The sequence below is a fragment of the Oncorhynchus clarkii genome, chromosome 32 (genome assembly GCF_045791955.1).
Source record: "Oncorhynchus clarkii lewisi isolate Uvic-CL-2024 chromosome 32, UVic_Ocla_1.0, whole genome shotgun sequence".
Lineage (NCBI taxonomy): Eukaryota > Metazoa > Chordata > Actinopteri > Salmoniformes > Salmonidae > Oncorhynchus > Oncorhynchus clarkii.
In genome coordinates this window covers 36,705,636-36,729,572 of record NC_092178.1, presented here as the reverse complement: position 1 = coordinate 36,729,572, position 23,937 = coordinate 36,705,636, and the positions used below count along the sequence as shown (strand labels likewise).

At 42.1% G+C, this 23,937-nt stretch overlaps 1 protein-coding gene across 1 annotated transcript in view; it reads right to left on the bottom strand.

The window, feature by feature from the left end:
- The window catches only part of LOC139391895 (oxysterol-binding protein-related protein 10-like), an 85,048-nt gene extending 63,688 nt beyond the window's left edge, over window positions 1-21,360 (bottom strand). Inside the window, exons 1-4 of the mRNA XM_071139513.1 lie at window positions 20,913-21,360; window positions 9,071-9,246; window positions 4,176-4,255; window positions 273-344 (exon numbers count right to left, since the gene is read on the bottom strand). Of these exons, the coding sequence (XP_070995614.1) occupies window positions 273-344; window positions 4,176-4,255; window positions 9,071-9,246; window positions 20,913-21,178 (594 nt within the window). The 5' untranslated portion in view covers window positions 21,179-21,360. The remainder of the gene's footprint in view (window positions 1-272; window positions 345-4,175; window positions 4,256-9,070; window positions 9,247-20,912) is intronic.
- Window positions 21,361-23,937: the final 2,577 nt, after the last annotated feature.

Here is a 23,937-nt window from a genome sequence, read left to right as displayed (position 1 = left end):
CTATTCAACTGTGTAGCACTTTTTTGAAAAAGTGAATAGCTATACGCTGGGTGTGAGAGTTTGCAATGAAAGTTTTCAAGCTGGTATCCCAAGAACATTAAGGCTTTTTCTACACTTTCAAATATATGGAGGAGGGCAGAAAGACATGTACAACCCAATATGTGTATTTATGTCTACAGTATATAGAGATCTGAAAATTTAGAAGGCAGGTGTTTGTACATTGTTGGTACAGGGTCAGTAGCTCAGGTGTGGACGGGTGCATCTTGACTCACCAGCCCCTCCTGGCTGCCTCCCGTCGTTCTCTCCACACTCAGGTGCTCATCCGATCCCTTAAACTTCCAGACCTAAGGCCAAACACACACAAAAAAAACAACATAGAACTCAGTACAGGGTCGTGTTCAGTAGCTGGGGAAATGGAAAGATACAACCTCAACTTGTCTAATAAGAAAAGCTCATTTTTGTTTTCCCATTACAAAACTTATGTGCCCTGATGAACATGACCCAGGTGCAAAACGGATGACGTTTCTTCCTTCCACTGTTAAAATGAACTGGTCGGCACACTGCTATACAGTAGGTTCTAAATCTTCACCGTTCCCTTCACAACCCAGCGACTTCCAAACCAGGCTGCCAAGGCCTACAGCAGAGATCCAGAGGATGGGGTAACTCCATAATGAGGCTGATACTCCACTGTCACATGGAGACTGGCTTTAAAATGTACCCCGGACAGACAGTGCATAGCCAGCAGAGACCAACAATAGGGCTGTACGGGAGCGCCAGAGATGGTGAATGCATGGTCTGCTACCCTCTTATCTATTATACCAAGAGAGCAGGAGTCCATAACCAGCCGTACTGCCCCAAATTCTATTCACTCTCCAAATCAAGTCTACGTCGGCAATGGATTAACACAAACTCATTTACATAAGGAAACGTGTCCGATTGTCTTTTTTGACAGGAAACAGGAACCATATTTACGAGAGTTATTGTGCCACGAGGCAGGGGTGGAGGAAATGGGGGTGATGCGTGATAGGAGAGCGCGAGGAGATGCAGACAGGGAAAGCATTGTTTGTAGACCGCTGCGGTGCACTCACACAATCAGTCTGTAGACATGGGGAGATGGAGAGAGAAAACGAAGGAGAGAGCAAAGGAGAGAGAGAGCGCGAGTGAATGAAAGGAAGAGAAAGAGCAAAATATAGTATGCTGAAGAATAGGCCATTTGCCGAAACAAATTTTCCTACAAAAGGAAAAAAACTTTTTCCTACAAGAGAACACAATATGCTGCAGTAAAAATAAATAAATAAATAAATAATAAAATAAAATAAAAAACTCTCAGGTGGCAGTCTGGATTCAACATGACCTTGACTTGAATCTGACTTTCAGACTTTTCCACATAAAAACTTTTTTTTTTAATTAAAGAGTTCATAGGTTTGGAAGGGTTCCACAGTTATTGCCAGGTGGCACGTACCCAGGTTACCTCTCACTCTCAAACAGACAGAGGATCAGGGATGATACTCTATTTAAAAGGGAATAGCTGACTCCCATAAGTCCTACTGTAGCAGCCGCAGAGCCCTATGGGAGGAGATAGCAGGAGCGTTAGAGGGGTAGAGGAGGGAGGAGCAGGTGTACGAGCTGTGCCAAGATAAGATGGGATCTACAAGAGAGGATAATTCTGCAAGGTGATGGTGAGCACTCATGTCTACACCAGAATTACTCACCTGGTATACAGTGCCTCCATAAAGTATTCACACCCCTTGACTTTTTCCACATTTTGTTGCGTTACAGCCTTAATTTAAAATGTATTACATTGAGATTTTGAAAACTGGCCAAAACACAATTCCCCATAATATCAAAAGCGGAATTATGTTTTTAGAAATATTTACAAATTAATTAAAAATGAAAAGCTGAAATAGCTTGAGTGAACAATTATTCAACCCCTTTGTATGGCAAGCCTAAATAAGGTGCATGGACTTACTCTGTGTGCAAGAATATTGTTAAACATGATTTTTGAATGACTACCTCATCTCTGTACCCTACACATACAGATAATTGCAAGGTCCCTCAGTCGAGCAGTGATTTTCATACAGATTTAACCACAAAGACCAGGGAGGTTTTCCAATCCCCAGCAAAGAAGGGCACTTGTAGGTAGATGGGTAAAAAGAAAAGAAAAGCAGACATTGAATATCCCTTTGAGCATGGGAAGTTAATAATTACACCCAGGATGGTGTATCGATACACCCAGTCACTACAATGATACAGGCGTCCTTCCGAACTCCTGAGCGGCAGGTAGCCTAGCGGTTAAGAGCGTTGGGCCAGTAACCAAAAGGTTGCTGGTTCGAATCCCCAATCAGACTAGGTGAGAAAAAAAGTATTTCATTGCCCTTGAGCAAGGCACTAAACCCTAAATGTCACTCTGGATAAGAGCGTCTGCTAAATTACTCAAAATGTAAAACTCAGATGCCGGGAAGACGGAAGGAAACCAATGGTGAATTTAAAACAGTTAGAGTTTAATGGTTGTGATAGGATGGATCAACAACGTTGTAATTACTCCACAATACTAACCTAAATGACAGAGTGAAAAGAAGGAAGCCAGTACAGACTAAAAACATATTCCAAAACATGTATCCTGATTGCAATGAGGCACTAAAGTAAAACTGCAAAAAAATGACCTGAATACAAAGTGTTATGTTTGGGGCAAATCCAATACGTCACCGAGTATCAATGTTCATAATGTCAAGCATGGTGGTGGCTGCATCATGCTATGGGTATGCTTGTCATCAGCAAGGACTAGGGAGTTTTTTTAGGATAAAAAAACAGAATAGAGCTTAGCGCAGCCAAAATCCTAGAAAACCTGGTTCAGTCTGCTTTCCAACAGACACTGGGAGACAAGTTCACTTTTCAGCAGGACAAGAACCTAAAACACAAGGCCAGATATACACTGGAGTAGCTTACCAAGACGACATTGAATGTTCCTGAGTGGCCTAGTTAAAGTTTTGACTTAAAATAGTCTTGAAAATCTATGGAAAGACTTGAAAATGACCAACAACCAACTTGACAGAGCTTAAATCCTTTTTTTGAAGAATAATGTGCAAATATACAATCCAGGTATGAAAATCTCTTAGAGTCTTACCCAGAAAGGTGATTCTAACATGTATTGACTCAGGGGTGTGAGATATGCAGAAATATCTCATTTTTCATTTTGAATAAATTTTAACATTTCTAAAAACATGTTTTCACTTTGTCATTATGGGTTATTGTGTGTAGATGGGTGAGAGAAAACAATATATATATTTTCAATTAAGGCTGTAAAAAAAATACATGTGTAATAAGTCAAGGGGTATGAATACTTTCTGAAGGCTATGAACGTTATCTACTGTGCCTGCTGTGTGCATTGGGGCTGCATGAACGCAAAGGAATTCCAAAATCCAACCACTATAGGAAAGAGCATTCGCTGTTTCAGTGTGCCAACAGTGCACCCAACAAGGGTTTGCAACAAAATCTCACAACCACAAAGCTACTTTCTCTCAAACTACTTCACTTCTCCCGCTATCGACCCCTACACTAATACCATAGTTGTCCGTTCAAGCCATCTGTCAAAAGCCATATTTACAGCAATTTAAATTTCCTCCAAGGTGCCTGAACCCAAGTAATTCAATCAATTTAAATTTCCTCCAAGGTGCCTGAACCCAAGTAATTCAATCAATTTAAATTTCCTCCAAGGTGCCTGAACCCAAGTAATTCAATCAATTTAAATTTCCTCCAAGGTGCCTGAACCCAAGTAATTCGATCAATCGGCAGAAGTGGGAAATACCTGCGATGAGATTTGTAAACTCAGTGGTATATTCATCTCTAATATCCAGGCTGTATCACAACCGACCGTGATTGGGAGTCCCATAGGGTGGCGCACAATTTGCCCAGCGCCGTCCGGGCTTGGCCGGCGTAGGCCGCAAATTGTAACTAGGAATTTGTTCTTAACTGACTTGCTTAGTTAAATAAAGGTTAAATAAAAAGGTTAAATTAAAAATAAATTAAAAATTACAAGTGAAAGTCAAGGCTTCCCTGTCACTGCACCGCTCTTCCTGAGGGACATATTCCAGGAGCTAGAGCTTAGTAGTGACTGCAGTGTGTGTGTGTGTGTGTGTGTGTGTGTGTGTGTGCGCGCGCAAGCGCGTTGTACACACCTTGGCACTGCTGTCGGAATGGCGTCTGGCGCACGCTTGGAGTTGGTTCATCCAGAACTGCTGCTCTTTGGCGTCGGATGCTATGGAGACACAAAAGGAGCTAATTAAATTGTTCATTTCCGATAACCATCATCGTCACAATGGGAGAAATAGGAAACCGCCATCATACGAGTTAATGGTCAGTTCGATATGTAGGTAGTCGTCACAAAATGTGTCATTATGTGTTGCATATCACTTTTCAGATTGACATCCAATTTGTGTCTGACACATTATCAGCCAATGTATTCTGTTACAGGGTCAGGGTCTGATAATTGTAGTACATCAGTACTGTAGTGCATCATGTTTGTTTACGTTGATCCCAAACTCCCTGTGTAAGGGCTTTTAAACTACTGAACTTTACAATAGTATCTGTGTCCATATTCTACAACTCACTAAAACATATTCTAAGACACATTTTCAGATTGATTGAAAGCTTGATCTTTAACCTAAACTCTCGATGGGGGGGGGGGGCAACAGTGTCTGTGCGATTAGCTAAAATGGCAGACATTTCACATGCACAGAGGCAGCCTGCTATCCAAACACCAACCATGGAAAAAGTGACTCACTGGACCCCTTTTGTTTTACAAGACAGTAAACTGCCCTCCGAGGCCAGACACGTCAATAAGCCCGTTTCATTTCATTAACCGATTAATTGGCAGAGCCTGCTTTGTCCAGCCTGACGTCTACAAAATGGTACAAACTCTTTCGACTAGACTAGCTAGACCAATTGGGGATATCATTGTGACTGACTGGGAAAACTTTACTTCAAGAGCAATTCAGCATCTCAACCTATTATTCAGTGAGATACTATCAAATTGTGTGTACCAAAGTCTCCAGTCTCCATGGTAACGCTCCAAGGAGAAAATAAGAACATTTCATTAGCAACGGAACCGAATATAGCAGCCTTGTCTGGACTCATGGAGTCCTTAATAGTGATTAACTGAAACAAATGGGCACGATCATGAACGGTGGAGTGCGGAATGCTGAATCTATTCATGAGAGTTTAGTCTCGAGAAAGAGTCATTTCTTGGAAGGGTAATGTCCTCATTTGAGCACCGTGACGTGAGTTTCTGTCACTCACTTAAGGCCTACACTATTTTTCAAGCACCTGAAATTGTCGCTTGAGTGAGGAGGCAGGAGGAGGAGACACACCCACACTAACAAATGTCAAATGGGACACTTAGAACAGTGAACAGCTCCTCCTCTGCTCCCTCAAGAGAACGCTGCGTACATGTAGGCCATTCATAATGAAACACCTGTACCCAGCTGTCTGTTAAGACCCTTCCCCCCGTGGATTCCGTCTACATCAGCAGCATCTCTTTTTTTCCCCCTTTCAAAAACGTCTCAGTTTAGAATCTGCGACACATATAGAGCAGCAATTATGGGGTCTTGATTCATACAAGCGTTGCCGGGATTGTACATAATTAGCTAGCTGTAATGAACAGAGGTGGGTCTGGCAGTGCTGAGCGGTTATTGTTTATATGCAAATATGCACCTGTTTTGAATGGTGAAAAGGACGCTAAAGTCACTAACATGAGCTACTTGCACACTAATCCTTACTTAGCGAAGACCAGGTCGTTCTTGTGCTCAATCTGAAAAAAGGTAACCCCAAAAGACTGCCAATGTTCTGTTCAAAAAAAGGTCCCTGGTTTGGAGTTGGAGGGGTGGCAGTTCCCTTCAGCTGATGGACGAGCCACGCTTGTTTTGGCAAATGAGAACAAGCAGCACAACACAGTCCAACCCATTTGCAATGGAGGAACGACGGTCACATGCCATTTAAATAACACCATCTCTGCATTTCAATAAAGGGGGGGGGGGGTCAACGTACGCTTCAATATAGACTCTAAAGAGAGGGCACTAATGTCTATCCATTGCCATTTAAGCATGTAACCATGACCATGTAATTACACCGATGCTAATTACAGTGATCGAGTGGATGTTGTTGGCTAAAATAATAGTCTCATACTTTTGAGGGAGCTGGTGGGGGATCTGATTAAGGTGAATGGAGATAATATGACAAGGCAGCACTCTGAATATGTACTTCATAACTGATGGTTATTAAACATGACTGCTATGGGAGAGTAGGGATTATTGCAGTTGCTGGGAAGAACATAAACCCAGGGCTTATCCTACACAGTGCAAGCGTAAAAAAATATATATATATATATCACTAATTTGTCTTTTGACCAATCAGATCCACTCTGAAAAAGATCTGATGTGATTGGTCAAAAGACCAATTAGCGGAAAAAAGATCAGAATTGGGCTGCCTGTGTAAACGCAGCCTTTGTCACCAGATCTCAACCCAATTGAACACTTGTGGGAGATTCTAGCGTGGCGCCTGACAGCGTTTTTCACCACTTTCAACAAAACAGTTCCAGACACTTGTGGACTCTATGCCAAGGCGCAATGAATCTATTCTGGCTCGTGGTGGCCCGACGCCCTATTAAAAGTCAAACACATCGTTCAGCGAGCTGTGTTTTTGCTACCACCCGCTATAGACGTGTGACTTGAAATTGTCACTTGATTCTACGTGTAAAAATCGGTGTGCACTCAGTTCGCAAATTAAAGCTAGCATCTCTGAACAGAGTGCCAAGTACTCTCTGCCAGCAAATGCTATTGGTGTGTCTGAGCCCTGAGACACTTTATGTTGGTGTTTCCTTTATTTTTGCCATCCCTAGTATGTAGAAGTAATATGGATCCTTATTCTGGATGAGATTGAATTTGTTCTAGGCAATATTAAATATTTCATCAACTGGATGGTTCGAGACCTGAATTCTGATTGGCTGATAGCCGTGGTATATCAGACCGTATACCACGGGTATGACAAAACATTTATTTCTACTGCTCTAATTACATTGGTAGACAGTTTATAATAGCAGTGAGGCACCTCGGGGGTTTGTGGTATGTTGGCCAACATACCACGGCTAAGGGCTGTATCCAGGCACTCCGCGATGCGTCGTGCGTACAGCTCTCAGCCGTAGTATATTGGCCATATACCACAGGCCATCGTGCCTTACTGATTAATAATAATAATAATAATAATAATAATTCACAATAATGCCTGATATGCAGTCAGGCATCTCAATTAGCCCCCTTGAAAAGCCGTGAAAATAACTTGACCCTTCTAAACAGCCCTCGTGTCTTATTCCTGGCATCATCTGATCAACAGCTTTAAAATTTGCCATTTGATCATTCAAACAGGATATAATTCATGCTGGTTTCACCTTTTAATTTCATACACTCTGGAGCAATGAACATGGCTCCGGGCAAAGCTCAAAACATAATGCTCCCGCTTATTCGACTAAAACTAATTACCCTATGCTGCCTTGGTTGGATATCAGATGAAGACGAAGCCTGTGCTTTAGCGTCTGTATCAGATCTCACATAGTTCCACATGGCTTGAATACGACATTCTTAAATTCAACACCAAGGACACCTGAAGGGAGATTATTGGCTTACAGAAATATGCACCTTCTCCAGTGACTTAACGTTTGACAGTTTGTGAAGGGGGATTCAAGGACATCCACATGAAAAGGACACATTCACAGCTGGGCTGTACAAACATCACTCGTAAGGCGCTACTACTAGAGGTTGGCTGTTGCAGAATCACCAAAACAGGAAACGTGTTCCTGGTTGAACCTTGAACTTCTCCCTTCCCAGTAGAAGCCTGGGTTTCCATGACAACCCGGGTGAGATTTAAGGTGCACCTACTAATTCTGAGTCAAAGACTCATGAAAGGTTGCTACACTACAGGGTGGTGGGTATTGTTCCCCGCCATTTGGCTTAATTCAAATGTCACCATCCCAATCAGAGACTTGTATGCCACTAAGTATAGTGTTTAGACCTTCCAAAAAAAAAAACATACACCAAACTAGCTTCTTTGATAAGGATAGTAATTTAACTTTTTTATTTAAGCTGCATCTAGTTCCATCCCTACATCAATAGATGGATCACTGAGTCCTCCACAGATCCAGGGAAAGTTATTCTGATACCTCCCCTTGGGGAATGTACAGGGACATTCCACAAACTAAAGCGACAGGGAGTCTCTTGCTTCGTCAGTGGATACAGGCTTCGGACTAAGGCCGGGACAAACTGCGATACGAACTGCGATTAGTATCGTGGCAAGGAAACGAAACACAAAGCGGATTCAATTTATTCAGGTAAACAGCCCTAATGTTGGAAACAAACATCATTATGTTGTCATCCAGAGTCACATTTCTTCTTCTTTTTTTCTCCGAGCTGTAGCACACTTTATTTTACATACAGCAGGTTTTTAAAAAAGGACCAAAAGAGTTTGGTCTGCTTCGTCTTTTCATTTTTTTGCCATGGAAAAAAAATATTGCGGTACTGGTATCATCCCACCCCTACTTCTGACAGAGCGAGCCTGTAGCATAGTGGCCAGTTTAAACCCAATGGACCTAGGCCTCAACCGTAGCTCATAGAGGGGAGTGTCCCTTTTGACAGGATGTATCGACCAGTACAGTTACCCTGTTCAAACTTTCAGCAATGCGACAAGGCAGCTTATATAGAATGCCCGTGTAGCCCACTCATGCAAGCTCAAGAGAACTCCTGTCAAGTGTGGAAAATGGAGTTGGCAAAATGAAAGTTAGTAATGTGACTCGTAAAATATTAATGAAGCTAAGTTACAACACCACAGGTTCAATTTCATTATACACTTTTCCAAAACAAAGACTGGGTTGTTGGGAATGTTTTTTCCCGGTGCACAATTTAAGCTGCTTGAAGTGGTATCGCTATATTGCGCAACCGCAAAACGCCCACAAGGCAATGCAATCTTCCCGCTGTCCCCACGCAATCTCCCTGAATACCCAATCTCTGACTAATAAGGGTTTGCGTACCTCTGAGCTTGTAAAGCTCGCCATTGAATGAGTTGACGATAAACATGTGTGGTGCCTCATCACTCTGGACAACCGACGCACCAATCAGAGGCAGGGAGCCCCTGGGCTTCTGGCTCTTGCCATGTTCATGTACAAAGTACTGCAGCTGTCCCAGCTCTGGGTCCAGCACAAAATACCTGTAGGAGAGGGTGAGAGAAAGGGAGGGAGGGGAGAGAAACATTTATATTAGCATTTATTTGTATGTTCTCATCATTGTTTAATGCTAATTCTATTGCTTTAGCAGTAATTGCAACCGCTAAGTAATATAGTGATGATCGAGAGGAGCACACATACAGGATGGGTGAAATCCCCCACTAAATTCCTCTCACCTTTCACACAAAAAGCTTGCCAGATATACAGGAGCTCTTCATTATAGAAGCGTCAGCCACATTACTGAGCGTATTAAGAAGTGACATCAACACCTTCCCACCAACTAAATCTCAAACTACCCAAGTAGTCATTAGAGTGTATTGGTACCACGAGTGTAGCAGCTGGAGCCCACAGCTCGCGGAGTGGAAATTTAACGGAATCAGACAGGTTTGGAACCTTTGATGAATAAATGCCTCCTAGCTTAGGCCTAATTGGAATACAGTCAGCCTGAGAGCCTGCAATATGACACACACACAGAGCAGGTAAAGGACACACACACACACACACACGTCCTGGCTATGGGACATAGCCTATTGGACGGACTTGTCACAACAAAGCATTCACGACATAGATAGCGGGTCACCCTGTTTGGTTGGCTTTCATGGTACGGCCATCTAAACCCGGAAGTGTTGTTAGCCGGAAATGATCTTGCTGCCGATCAATCGCCTCGTTCCGTGCGCTATTAGACGAGCAGCTCTATTGACCAGGCTTTGGAACAAGCCGAGTGAGCACTTACTTACAGGTCAATACAACCCAATCCTTCACACTGCCACAGCCGAGAGCATCATCATAGACCGTTTTCACATTGACGGATGGCGAAGGGATATTTTCGAGAGGTATCGATTCTCGAGAGACAATACTGTTGTGTAAAACTTGAAAAAAAAAACGTCATGTCGTCTCGAGCGCTACCTCGGGAGGTCGCGCACGGCACTGGCCCAACAATTGCCACCCTTTGAGCATGGCAGTGTAATCAGAATTGTCTCATTGAGCTGAACACTACTGCAGTATAAATGGTAATAGCAGAGCAATGTTTTTTTTTATACAGCTGAAATGTTTTTGATAGTAGATCATACAAATATAATATGTTTTTTCAATTTTAACATTGAGTGATGATTTTTGAGGGGGCACCACAGGTCCCAGAGAGGGGAAGTAGTTTAGCTGGGGCCAAGAGCTTTTCCTGATCTGATAGGCTAACTTCACCAGGTGAAACTCTGAACCCTAGTGGTATGGCAGGACATAGTCATACGTCAGCCATAAAAAAAATCTAAAATAACGGTTTTATATGAGCAGGGCCCAGATTCTTTCTAATCGGGTCAAATGGTTAAAAAAAAAAAAATCCTGGAAAAAGTTCTGGCCCTAGGGAGGATGAAAACAAAGTCCTGTCAAACAAATCATGAGGCGAATCAGTCAAAAAAGCAGTACTTTGTCCCTCTTTTTATTAACGCTTTGGTCAATATTTTCTATTAAACCTAACCTGCTGTGCTGATTCTCTGCAACGTGGATGGATGGAAATCGCCACACAATGCAACAACAAAAAATAAACACTGAGTGTACAAAACATTAACAACACCTCCCTAATATTGAGTTGTGTGCCCTCATTCTTCATACATTTGGACAAAATAGATACATAATGCCATTTTACCACCATCTTTATATCACTAAACATAATACCATAGGAGATACTGTGTAAAGCATTAACTGCAAGCTCAAGTCATGTTAAATAAACAAAAAATCTAGACAAAGCACACTAATTGGAGCGAGTGTTCTCTCTACTACACCGGCTCTGACGCTCGTCAGATGTGGCAGGGCTTGCAAACTATTACGGATTACAAAAGGAAACCCAGCTGCGAGCTGTCCAGTGACGTGAGCCGACCAGATGAGCTAAATACCTCCTATACTCACGTCGAGGAAAGCAACACTGAACCATGCATGAGAGCACCAGCTGTTCTGGACGGCTGTGTGATCACGCTCGCCGTAGCCAATGTGAGTAAGACCTTTAAAACAGGTTAACATTCACAAGGCAGCAGGGCCAGATGGATTACCAGGACACGTACTCAGAGCATGCACTGACCAGCTGGCAAGTGTCTTCACTGACATTTTTAACCTCTCACCGACCCAGTCTGTAATACATACGTTTCAAGCAGACCATCATTGTCCCTGTGCCCAAGAACGCCAAAGTAACCTGTCTAAATTACTATTGCCCCTGTAGCACTCACAAATACTTTGAAAGACTGGCCATGGCTCACATCAACATCCCAGACACCCTGGACCCACTCCAATTCGCATACCGCCCCAATAGAGCCACAGATGATGCAATCTCTACTGCACTCCACACTGCCCTTTCCAACTGGACAAAAGGAACACATATGTAAGAACACTGTTCATGGACTAAAGCTCAGCACTAAACTAAAGACACAGGGATTAAACGTCTCCCTCTGCAACTGAATGCTGGACTTCCTGACAGGCCACCAGCAGTAGACCTGTTCAGTCCCTGGATGGGAGACCAGATGCTGCTGGAAATGGTGCTGGCGGGCCAGTAGAAGGCACTTTTTGCTCTGGTCTAAAAAAACTACCAATTCTCCAGTGCAATGTGTAGGGTGCCGTCTTTCAGATGGGACATTAAACAGTGTCCTGACTGAGGTCACTAAAGATCCCATGGCACTTATCTCGGAGTCCTGGCTAAAGTCCCAATTTGACCCTCATACCATCATGGTCACCTAATCATCCACAGCTTCCAATTGACTCATTCGTCCCCCACTTCTCTCGCCTGTAACTATTCCCCAGGTCTTTGCTGTGAACGAGAATGTGTTCTCAGTCAACTTACCAGGTTAAATCAAATAAAAACTGGTGAGGGTGGGCAACAACACATCCGCCACTCTGACCCTCAACACGGGGACCCCTCAGGTGTGTGTGCTTATGCCGCGTTCAAAACAACTCGGAAGTCAAATCATGACGTCAGTGATCCTAAGGTTGGAAAGTCGGAGCTCTACAAAAGAGCAGTGAGTTGGAATTGAGTTGGATGACTGTTCAAATAGATTTTTTTCCCCCAGTCGGAGCTAGTTTTTTGTCCAAAGTTCCCAGTTGTTTTCAACACGGCATAAGTCCCCTCCTGTACTCCTTGTTCACCCACAACTCAACATGGCTGTAGTGGAGTGGGTCAAGAGCTTAAAGTTCCTCAGGTGTCCACATCACTAAGAACCTATCATGGTCCAAACACACCAAGACAATAGTGAAGAGGACACGACAACACCTCTTTACCCTCAGGAGGCTGAAAAGATTTTTACATGGGCCCTCAGATCCGCAAAAAGTTTTACCGCTGCACCACTGAGAGCATCTTGACTGGCTGCATCACTGCCTGGTATGGCAACTGCTTGGCATCCGACCGCAAAGCGCCACAGATGGTAGTGCGTACTGCCCAGTACATCACTGGGGCCGAGCTCCCTGTCATCCAGGACCTCTATACCAGGTGGTGTCAGAGGAAGGCCCTAAAAATTGTCAAAAGACTCCAGCCACCCAAGTGATAGACTGTTCGCTCTGTCGCCACACGGCAAGCATTACCGGAGCGCCAAGTTTGGGACCAAAAGGCTCCTGAACAGCTTCAACCCCCAAGCCATAAGACTGCTGAACAGTTAATCAAATTGTAATGGTTTTGACATTAATTGAGGTTATGGTTGGTTAGGGGTACCAAGTATGTCGTGCCTAGCAGAGAAAAAAAAAGTTTGATTTCTCCTTTTGTTTGTGAGTTGGTCTCATGTGTCAGTCAAGTCTACACCAATGCAAAAGGACTTATGTAAAAGTCAGCATTGTAATAATTTGCTTTGCATAAACACCAAAATATTGAAAGGAATAACTTCAAAAAAATTTTATTTTGCGTTGGTTGTATTACGAAAATAAAACGACCACACAAATAATACATGTCGCAACACAGTCTCAAAATAATAACAACTTAGGTTCACTTGTAAATGTCCCGCACCTCGGGCATGAAATAAAACTGTCCGGACAGGTAAATGGTTGAGTGAAATCCAGGTGACCTCAGTCATGCAATTGTCCTAAATAAACAGTGCATGAAACAACCATACCAACACCCAGCACCATAAACACTCCCAAACACAATTCAAATGATTAGGACTCACAATAGGCCTACTGTAACAACTTGGTGTTTAACACACACACACACACACACACACACAAACACAGTGGAAACCACAAGGAAAATAAATTCAATTCTGTATGGTTAAAGTTGTCAGTCAGTCGAGTCCATCATGTGGACTCCAGCTGAGAAAAAAAAACAGCACCCAGACCCGGCTTTGATCAATGGAACTCTGCATCCTGCACAGCACACCGTTCCAATTGGTACATTTGCAGAGATATGATCATCGCACACACACAGGAGACTTAAATAGAACCTCCTTATATAACCCAAATCCTCCATATTATACTCTCAGATCCTAACCAGCCCGGCCATAGCATAGCTACTGAAAGGTGTACAAGTGTCCAGAAGAACAGAAATCTTATTATGAAGTGTGTCCTGTGAGAAGACACCAATTTTAGAGTAAAAGATATCCTCCTCTCTGCAACACATGCGATACATCATGAAGACCTGAATGTGACCAGGACATTGGTTTTTACAAAGTACAGTAATATTATAGTGACTACAGCCAGGTAACCTTTCTGCCAATGTAGTTAAACGTGACAGAATAAGTGTCTGAAATGTTCTTGCGACCTTTTCCCCCCACATATTTCAAATTAAAAATGTGAAGCAACGAGTGAAATGTGAAAGTGCAGCGTCATATGCAACAACAAAAAAAATGGTTCATCCGGGTTGTTTTTAAATGATTTCTCCTCCTCAGGTCTGTGCCGTCCCATTGGAAACCAGCCTCGAGTTTCGCTACACTGAGGACTAGTTCTACTTCAAAAAAGAGAACTTTTTGAGTTGTGGTAAAACACAAACCCTGAAAAAAGGTTGGCTTACCACACATTACAAAGCGGACACTTAAGTCCAAGTTCTACAACAGACTCGACAGCTTAGCTTCCAGCCCACAGTATGCATTTGATAACTGCAACTTTATTGGATGGCATCCCGCATGTCACGATCATCCATCTTTTCAATTGAAGTTGCAAGTAATGAGGCCCATGTGATGTGGGAGGTCATTCAGTGTCTCTTTCGGTCTGTGTGACAGTCCAGTTTCTCAGAAAGCTTTCATCTGATCATTGGGGCCTAAGAGACTGGGGAGCCGTAATGGAGGGGTAACCCATTAATCCTAAAGCACATGCAGCCTCTCTCTCAAGGTGACGGTGTGTTGCACAATTGGAGGACCTAGTTAAGGGATGGGCAACTTTGTTGGGGGTGGGGGCCACGATAAAAAAATCTGAACTTATGAGGGACCACAGTTGAACACAGGTCTGCATATGCACATCCATATATATCCCCCCCCCCCCCGTTTCCAGATGTTTTTGTAGCTGGAAACGGCAGATTTTTAATGGAATACCTACATAGGTGTAGAGGCCCATTATCAGCAACCATCACTCCTGCGTTCCAATGGCACGTTGTGTTAGCTAATCCAAGTTGATCATTTTAAAAGTCTAATTGATCATTAAACCCTTTCGCAATTATATTAGCACAGCTGAAAACTGTTGTGCTGATTTAAAGAATGAATAGTAATTTACAACATTAACGATGTCTACACTGTATTTCTGATACTTTTAAATTGACAATTTTTTTAGCTTTTCTTTCAAAAATAAAGACATTTCTAAGTGACCCCAAACGTTTGAACGGTAGTTTTTATAATAATTGTACATTTCGTGCAATTCAACACTTTTTGCCATGGCATGTAGAGAAAATGTTGCCGTTTTAAAGCAAGTGTGCTGCAAATATACACATTTTGCCATAGGGTGGGAGAGAAATGTTTGCAGTTTGACTAACAAAATTAATGAGGGCCCACCGTTCGGTAATTCGACCATGATAAAAAAAAAGTTTTGCTGGCCGCTAAACTAACTTACCAATTTAACAAATGTTAGCTGACATGGGCTAATTGACTGACATAAGAGAGAAACTGCATAACCAAATTTCAAAATTGCACCTCACGTATCCTACTATTCTAACTCACAACAGTAAGTTGAAACCCTGACAGAGTTCCCACAGGCTGCTAGTTTCACTCCAATATGTGCATACGTGAGACAAACACATGAAAACGAAGTATTCAGTACAATACACCTTCACTTGAAAAAACAAAAATAAAATAGCAATCGACATTAACATGATCATTCAACACACAACGCAAACATGGCACAGACCCACTCTCAGTGAAGCTCACAAGCACACAGCATAGCCAAGTACATAGCCCGACAATGTTAATGCTCTTTCACAAATAGAAACAAGGATGTAATTGACAGACCTAGTATTACAGCAACACAGTCGCCCAATGACAGACTGCCTCTTGTGTATTCTATGCAAAAAAAAATTAAACTGAGGCATGGTAGGTTTGCTGGTGGAAAACATGTCAAAAAAGGACATTTTCCTGCAACGGTATACTTTGGATGTTCTATTTTCGGCTTCCCCCCGAAAATAGGGGGTCCAAAAAAAAAAAAAAACTAGGTCCGACCATCTTTAAAAACTGCAATTTTCGAGGCCATGAGATCTGTGGTGAAGGGAAAATACATTGCTGGCTTTTGAAGCCTATAGCCAGTGTCACATGTACCGTTACAATATGCTTTACTTGGTCCATTATGACACATCAAATAATGTCAAGAATAAGAGGGCTATACTAGCAGAAAATAGTTGAAGTGGCACACACTGCAACACAACAGTACAGCAGGAAAAAGCCTTCAACTTGGTTGCTCTCATTATGTACAAGTAGCAGGCAGTTGAGCACACCACTGCCAGGATTCAGGTAGGTTCAATAGGCCAGCATTATTCTCCCTTGACAGAAGAAAACAAAATGACACGGATCAGTTGAGTTTTGGAATGGGATTTCAGATCATCTTCAGCTCACTGTAGCTTACCGGTCTTATTTCCATGTACACATTTACATGGGCCCTCAGACATGGCAACAACCCAGATCAATGAACCAAAAACGAATTTGAAACTTGAAAGCCAAGACACCCAGCGTCCAGCGCTCTTTTTAAATTGAATATGGGACAGTTACCATGAACTCCAAATAACCAATTTGCTTCTAATACACCTAAAAATTCATTTAGAAATAAAGAAGTATTTTGTTCTTGTGGAAGAATCATCTTGAAACCCAACTCCTCGTGGAGTATTACACTGCTTGATGTGTAGTACAAGCTAACCTTTTGAAAGAGGTAGAGAATTTGTGCGTATATGCATCTCACTCAGGTTGTAGTGAGAAAGGTCACATACCCTTCAAACACCTTTGGTTTTGAATCGATAACCACTATGAATCAATAACCACTCACCTCGTTCTAAAACACACCACATGTGCCAGCCCAAATACCTGGCAGTCCTCATACACTACACTGTTCCAGTGTATGAGCCCAAGACTGGCAGTCTGGGACACACGCATCACTGTGTAGGGGCAGCTCAGCCAGGCTGGTGCATTTGGAGGTGGACTGGGGACAGAAGGCCTGGAAGAGCAGCCATCCTAACTGGGTGTTTGGGGCTGTGTCCCCAAATGAATAAGATGCCATTTGAAAACAGCCACTATGTCAAATCACCTGCTGCTCTGTTCTCCTCTACCAGCTTCCCACTCTCTCCGACCTCTTTCGCCGACCATACAGTACAGCGTATATGTGTTCTAGCACACTGCTGTCCCTCAGCTCATCTCTGCAGCCCTATAGATACAGTGGGCCACACTGCACAGTGATATCTCACCATGAATAATACCAGGATTCCCTGTGTACAACTGTTGGGAGTGTAAAGTCCCACAGAAGAAAATACTAGTTTGTCATCATATTGGCCATTTTTTACTGTGAATTTGATGTATGAAACAGAATCCCCTTTGGTTCTCTTTTTGTCTAGAAGTGTATTCAAGTGGCCAATTAGGCACTATGACCATAAACCTTTTCTCTGTCATGACGACTTCTTCATCCAGAAACAAGTTGTCAACCGGCAGCTTATTAAACAGTACCCGCAAAACACCAGTCTCAACGTCAACAGTGAAGAGGCCACTCCGGGATGCTGGCCTTCTAGGCAGAGTTCCTCTGTCCAGTGTGTGTTCTTTTGTAAATCTTTTTATTTGGCTTTTTTTGACACATGGCTTATTCTTGGAAACTCTGCCTAAAAGGCCAGCATCCTGGAGTCACCTCTTCACTGTTGATGTTGAGACTGGTACTATTTAATGAAGCTGCCAGCTGAGGATTTGCGAGGGGTCTGTTTCTCAAACTAGAAACTCTAATGAACTTGTCCTCTTGCTCAGTTGTGCACCGGGGCCTCCCAATCCTCTTTCTATTCTGGTTAGAGACAGTTTGTGCTGTTCTGTGACTGGAGTAGTACATAGCGTTGTACAAGATCTTCAGTTTCTTGGCAATTTCTCACATGGAATAGCTCCAGATACTCAACTATTGTAAAGAAAGCCAGTTGTATTGTTTGTAGTAACCATAAAAAGTGTTAAACAAAACCAAATCTATTTTATATTTGAGATCATCCGTTCACCTACTCTGCGTATCACAAAGGAATCAAAAATCTCAAATTTGGACTCATCAGACCAAAGGACAGATTTCCACCGGTCTAATATCCATTGCTTGTGTTTCTTGGCCCAAGCAAGTCTCTTATTATTATTTGGGTTCTTTAGTAGTGGTTTCTTTGCAGCAATTTGACCACGAAGGCCTGACTCACTCAGTCTCCTCTGAACAGTTGATGTTGAGATGTGTCCGTTACTTGAACTCTGTGAAGCATTTATTTGGGCTGCAATTTCTGAGGCTGGTAACTCTAATGAACTTCTCCTCTGCAGCAGAGGTAACTCTGGGTCTTCCTTTCCTGTGGCGGTCCTCATGAGAGCCAGTTTCATCATACCACTTGATGTTTTTTTGCGACTGCACTTGGAGAAAGTTCTTGAAATGTTCCGTATTGACTGACCTTCATGTCTGAAAGTAATGATGGACTGTTGTATCTCTTTGCTTATTTGAGCCGTTCTTGCCATAATATGGACTTGGTCTTTTACCAAATAAAGCTACCTTGTCACAACAACTGATTGTCTCAAGGAAAGAAATTCTAAAATGTACTTTTAACAAGGCACACTGTTAATTGAAATGCATTCCAGGTGACTACCTTATCAAGCTGGTTGAGAGAATGCCAAGAGTGTGCCAACCTGTCAAGGCAAAGGGTGGCTATTTGAAGAATCTCAAATATACTTTGATTTGTTTAACACTTTTTTGGTTACTTCATGATTCCATGTGTTATTTCATAGTTGTGATGTCTTCACTATTATTCTACAATGTAGAAAATAATAAAAATAATGAAACCCTTGAATGAGTAGGTATTCGAAAACTTTTGACCGGTAGTGTACACACACACACATTTTTTTGTCTGCCTGATTTGCATGTTATTTTGGAATTAATGTGTGTCACATATCAGTTTGCAAACAATGTCAAATAAAAAAAATTAAAACATGGAGTTAATAAGGCAGCATATAAACACATTCTCTTTTTTCTTTCTTGAGTAAGGCAGCTCCAAAATGCAGGTGTTTCAGCCTAGCTCAGTGCTTTGTGGTGGTGTGGCAGGCAGCAAAATATACAGAGCGCAGGGGTTGGTAATGTTCTCTAGTTACGCTGTGATTGGCTCAGTGTTCTGTCACTCATGGGGACACTATGTCACTGAAAAATCTAAGGGTAGAGCTTGAAAATTCAAGCACCATGGGTGCTGCCATAGAGTTACATTGGAAGTGCCCATTCAAGATGGCTCAAGGTCATTGGCCACAGATAAAATGATGTCAAATCATGGTATATCTACTGTAGCTTTGATTGGACTGATCAAGTCAACATCATACTTCCAAAATCTTAGCTAGCAGTCATCATGAATCAAGTCGACAATCTACGGGCAAATCCTTTTCAAATTAAGAGAAATTATAGATAAAACGACCATGAATATTACACAAGTTGGAAATCGCAAATTCAACAATGAGTGGTTTGGAAGGAATCAGTGGCTAACTGCAAACATTGCAAAGCAATCACTAGCCTGCTATTCAGTGGAGTGGGTGTGTGGTCCAATACTGGGTTTAAGGGTCTCTTTTCCATACTTAAAAGGATAAACATTCAACATTGGCCATGCTGTCAATCTAGCATGACTTCTGAGGCGCTCAAAACAACTGGAAACTCGGAACTGGGAAAACTGACTTCAGAGAGTTCAAGAAACTGGGAACTCGTTAAAAAACTAGCTCCGACTGGGAAAATGTATTTTGAGCGGTCATCCAAATTGAAATTGCAAGTTGGGAACACGGGTCTCTTTCACTGACGTCATCATGATTCGATCTTGTTTTTTTTTCTAGTTCCCAGTTGTCTTGAAAGCACCATAAATCCAGAGAATGCCAGACTTTGATAAAAGTCCGATGACAAAATTTGCCCACGAAGGACTGTTGCACCACCTTCCTGAGCACAGCACAGCAAGGTGAGTCCAAAAATATCTGGTATGCAGCAGCATAAATTATGTAATATGCTAGGGAGATATGTACACTGTAGCTAAGAAAGTAATACTAAGTGTATGTTATGTAGTGAGCTGTTAGTAGCCCATGTGACTCAACCTCATAATTTTGTCTACCGTTCTGACTTGGTGGTGAACATTTAGCCTATTTTAGAGAAATGTAAACATCAAATATTGTAAGAGCTTTACTTGTCTGCTTAAAAGCCCCCTTTATTTATTATACGGTTCTGACTTGGTGTACAGGGAGAATACTGTAAGATAGCCAGGTCTAGCAGTGGTAAGGTGTTGGGACAGCTTTATGTAGGCCCTAACAGTTTGTGGGCACTGTTTGTCACCGTTATAGTGCAATTAATGCATTGTTTAGTGTTGTGTCGTGTCTTTGCTGGCATGCACCTAAAAAATGTTGGGGGGGGGGGGGTTTACCCCACCAAGATTTACCAGCTAAAAATCGCCACTGGTTGTAGAGAAGGCCTGTCCCAGTATCTATGCGTTAGAGATGTTGACTATGCAAACAGATACTGGGGCAGGGAAGGCCTACAAATGCTAAATCATGCATGAGCAACTTTATTGTTATCCATATGCACAGGCTCTGTAGCTGGCAAAATTACAATGTTTCAATTTTCTAGTCTATGGCTGCAACCTTGTAGCCCTTGAAACAGTGACACGTTATCACTCCACACACCACTGACCTTTGCAGTGCAAGGTGGAGGAAAAACTAACAGCATGCATGCACCAAGGAACATTACACTTTATGACACTACCCACAGACATCAGTTCAACGTCTAGTTTTGATTTATATTTGAGTGAGTTGTCAACCAATGTGAATTCAACGTTTAACCAACAAAAAAAATCTCACAATGTCATTGGATTTAGGATAAAAGTTTGATGGAAACCATGACGAAACGCCCTTACATTGATTACTTCTTGCAAATCCAATCAGTTTTCCACGTCGATTCAAAATCACATAGATTTATGGGGCTGAAATGACGTGGAAACAACGTTGATCCAACCAGTTTTTGACCAGTGGGTAAGAACCTCATGATTTAAAGTGCTGCTTACCTGTTCTGCCATCCTTGAATTAAGTTTGTGTATTTGCTCAACACTCCTTCTAACTGACGCTTACACGCTTGCTGAAAATGCATACTGTTTCCCAATAAACCTCCCCGACTCACTCCTCCACCGGCCCCGTTCCCAAGCGAAGCCGAGCCGGGGCTGTGAGAACCAGCTCGTCCGATCTTTCTCCCCGAATTCCCCTTGTCCGAAAGCAGGGAACCAGAGTTCGTTTTATTTGTCCCAGGATGCGGACTGCAGATCGTCTTCTCCATACTGACGACGGGACAGACGGTGTCGAGCACAGCAATGAGATTTTTTTTGCTAGAACATTGTGGTTAACACAGTAATGTATGTCTACTGGACTAAATCAAAAGGTTAAATATGTAATATTCATGTTTCCCTGGTGATTTGAGCGTCCCTCTCTGCCCAAGAAACCAGGCATAATTTCCCGCATGAAGAGCACTGCTGTAGTTCCCTTGCTGCCGTGGCGCTCTAACGTTGACGTTTCGTTGGGAAATCACAGTGCAGACACCCCCTCTCCTAACTCTCTCAGCCAACCCCCTCATATAACAGTCCAATCTTATTACACATCACAACCAAGAACACGGCTACAGAATGCCCCGAGGCGCACCGCTCACCATCATCATCATCCCCAAAATAGCTGAATAATATTATCTTCTAGTAATTCCAATCAGCCATACAACTAATTCACGTGGTATTCATCCATATGATGTAGGCCTAAATAGGCTAATGAACATTTTATTTTATTTTACGGGGTAGCCTATCTCAATCACAGTAAATGAGGGGTATTGTCAAATAGGGTTCCAATTAAATTGTAATTTTCCATTAAGAAAAATTGTGTGACTTGCTTCAGCTCTTTGAAAGTACTGTTGTGGTAATGTAAGACGTTTAAAACGTTTCACTTAATTGAAGCGGTGAAATATAGTCAAAGTAAAAAAAAATATGAAAATATCTGTCTGGTCTGATTACTTCGACAGACTACTATATCAACCTTATTACTTTGGAGTGTGGAGCAGTTGGATCGCATATTTCAACACAAATAAGACTACTACACTTTTATACACTCTTCTACTAGAATACCGTAATATTTACTCATAAGGAATTAGAAAAGTTTTAGGCTATCATTTGGAGAGAAATATGATGGTGCCTCTAGTGGAAGAAGTTTGGAAGTTTGTTTTACAGTAGCTACAGTAAGCTCCCCTCAACCATACATTGACAGTGCATTCGGAAAGTATTCAGACCCCTTCCCTTTTTCCACATTTTGTTACATTACAGCCTTATTCTAAAATGTATTGAATATTTTTTCCCCCTGATCAATCTACACACAATACCCCATAATGACAAAGCAAAAACTGTTTTTTAGAATTTTTTTCTAATGTATAAATAAACAAAAACAGAAATACCTTATTTACATAACTATTCAGACCCTTTGCTATGAGACTCGAAATTGAGCTCAGGTGCATCCTGTTTCCATTGATCATTCTTGAGATGTTTTTACAACTTGACTGGAGTCCACCTGTGGTAAATTCAATTGATTGGACATGATTTGGAAAGGCACACACCTGTCTATATAAGGTCCCACAGTTGATAGTGCATGTCAGAGCAAAAACAAAACCAGGAGGTCGAAGGAATTGTCCGTAGAGCTCCAAGACAGGATTGTGTGCAGGCACAGATCTGGGGAAGGATACAGTATCTACTGTAGATATTTGATTGGACTGATCATGTCAACATCATACTTTCAAAATCTTAGCTAGCAGTCATCATCATGAATCAAGTCGACAATCTACAGGCAAATCCTTTTCTATCCTTGTCATGTGAAGAGAAATGACGAAGAGAAATGATAAATAAAACGTATCGGTGCTCATCGACCATTGGACATGAACATTACACAACAAGTTGGAAATCGCAAATTCAACAATGAGTGGTTTGTAAGGAATCAGTGGCTAACTGCAAGCATTGCAAAGCAATCACCAGCCTGCTATTCAATGGAGTGGGAGTGTGGTCCAAGTCTGGGTTTAAGGGTCTCTTTTCCAAGCTTAAAAGGATAAACATTCAATTCTGGCCATGCTGTCAATCCAGCATGACTTCCGCCACGTTCAAAACAACTGGAAACTCGGAACTGGGAAATCTCAGACCTCAGTGAGATCAAGACAATAGGGAACAACCTACGACTGGGAAAATATGTTTTGAACGGTTATCCAACTAGGAATTCCAAGTCGGAAACTCGGGCCTAAAGATCACTGACGTCATGATTCAACCTTGTTTTTTTCCGATATCCCAGTTGTTTTGAAAGCACTATAAATCTAGAGAATGACCAAATTTAATGACAATGTTTGATGGCAAGATTCACCCACAAAGGACTGCCGAGCCACCTTCCTGTTCAAGTGAGCACAGCACAACAAGGTGTGTCCAAAAATGCATTGTATGCTGCTGTATAAATGATGTAATATGCCAGGGAGATATGTATACCGTAGCTAAGAAAGTAATACTGAGTGTGCATTGTGTAGTAAGCTGTTAGTAGCCCATGTGCCTCACCTTAATAATTTGGTTCCTTTTCACCTCATAACTTAACATACTGTTCTGACTTGGTGGTGCACATTTATCCTATAGCCTGTTTTAGAGAAATTTCATCATTGAATATTGTAAGAGCTTTCATTGTCTCCTTATACGCCCCCTATTTATCCTATGGTTCTGACTTGGTGTACAGGGAGAATACTGTAAGAATGGCCCATGTTCTGAACTCTGTCGCAGTACATTTAAAAATTGCTGGACAAATATTCATATTAACTTCGTCTGTCCTAGCTCGCTCATTAATTTCTTAATTGAAATTACAGATTGCCTCTTATCCTCTCGTCATCCCCTTATGCCATAGTTTGTACATCTCAATTATCAGTAGAAACCACATTTGCTTTAAGCAAGTCAGCCATATCAGCTATGTTTTTTTAAAGCATTAAATGAGGCTGAATGAACTGTTTCGATGCCAGGCAAGGCTCCGCTGATAGCAAGGTGT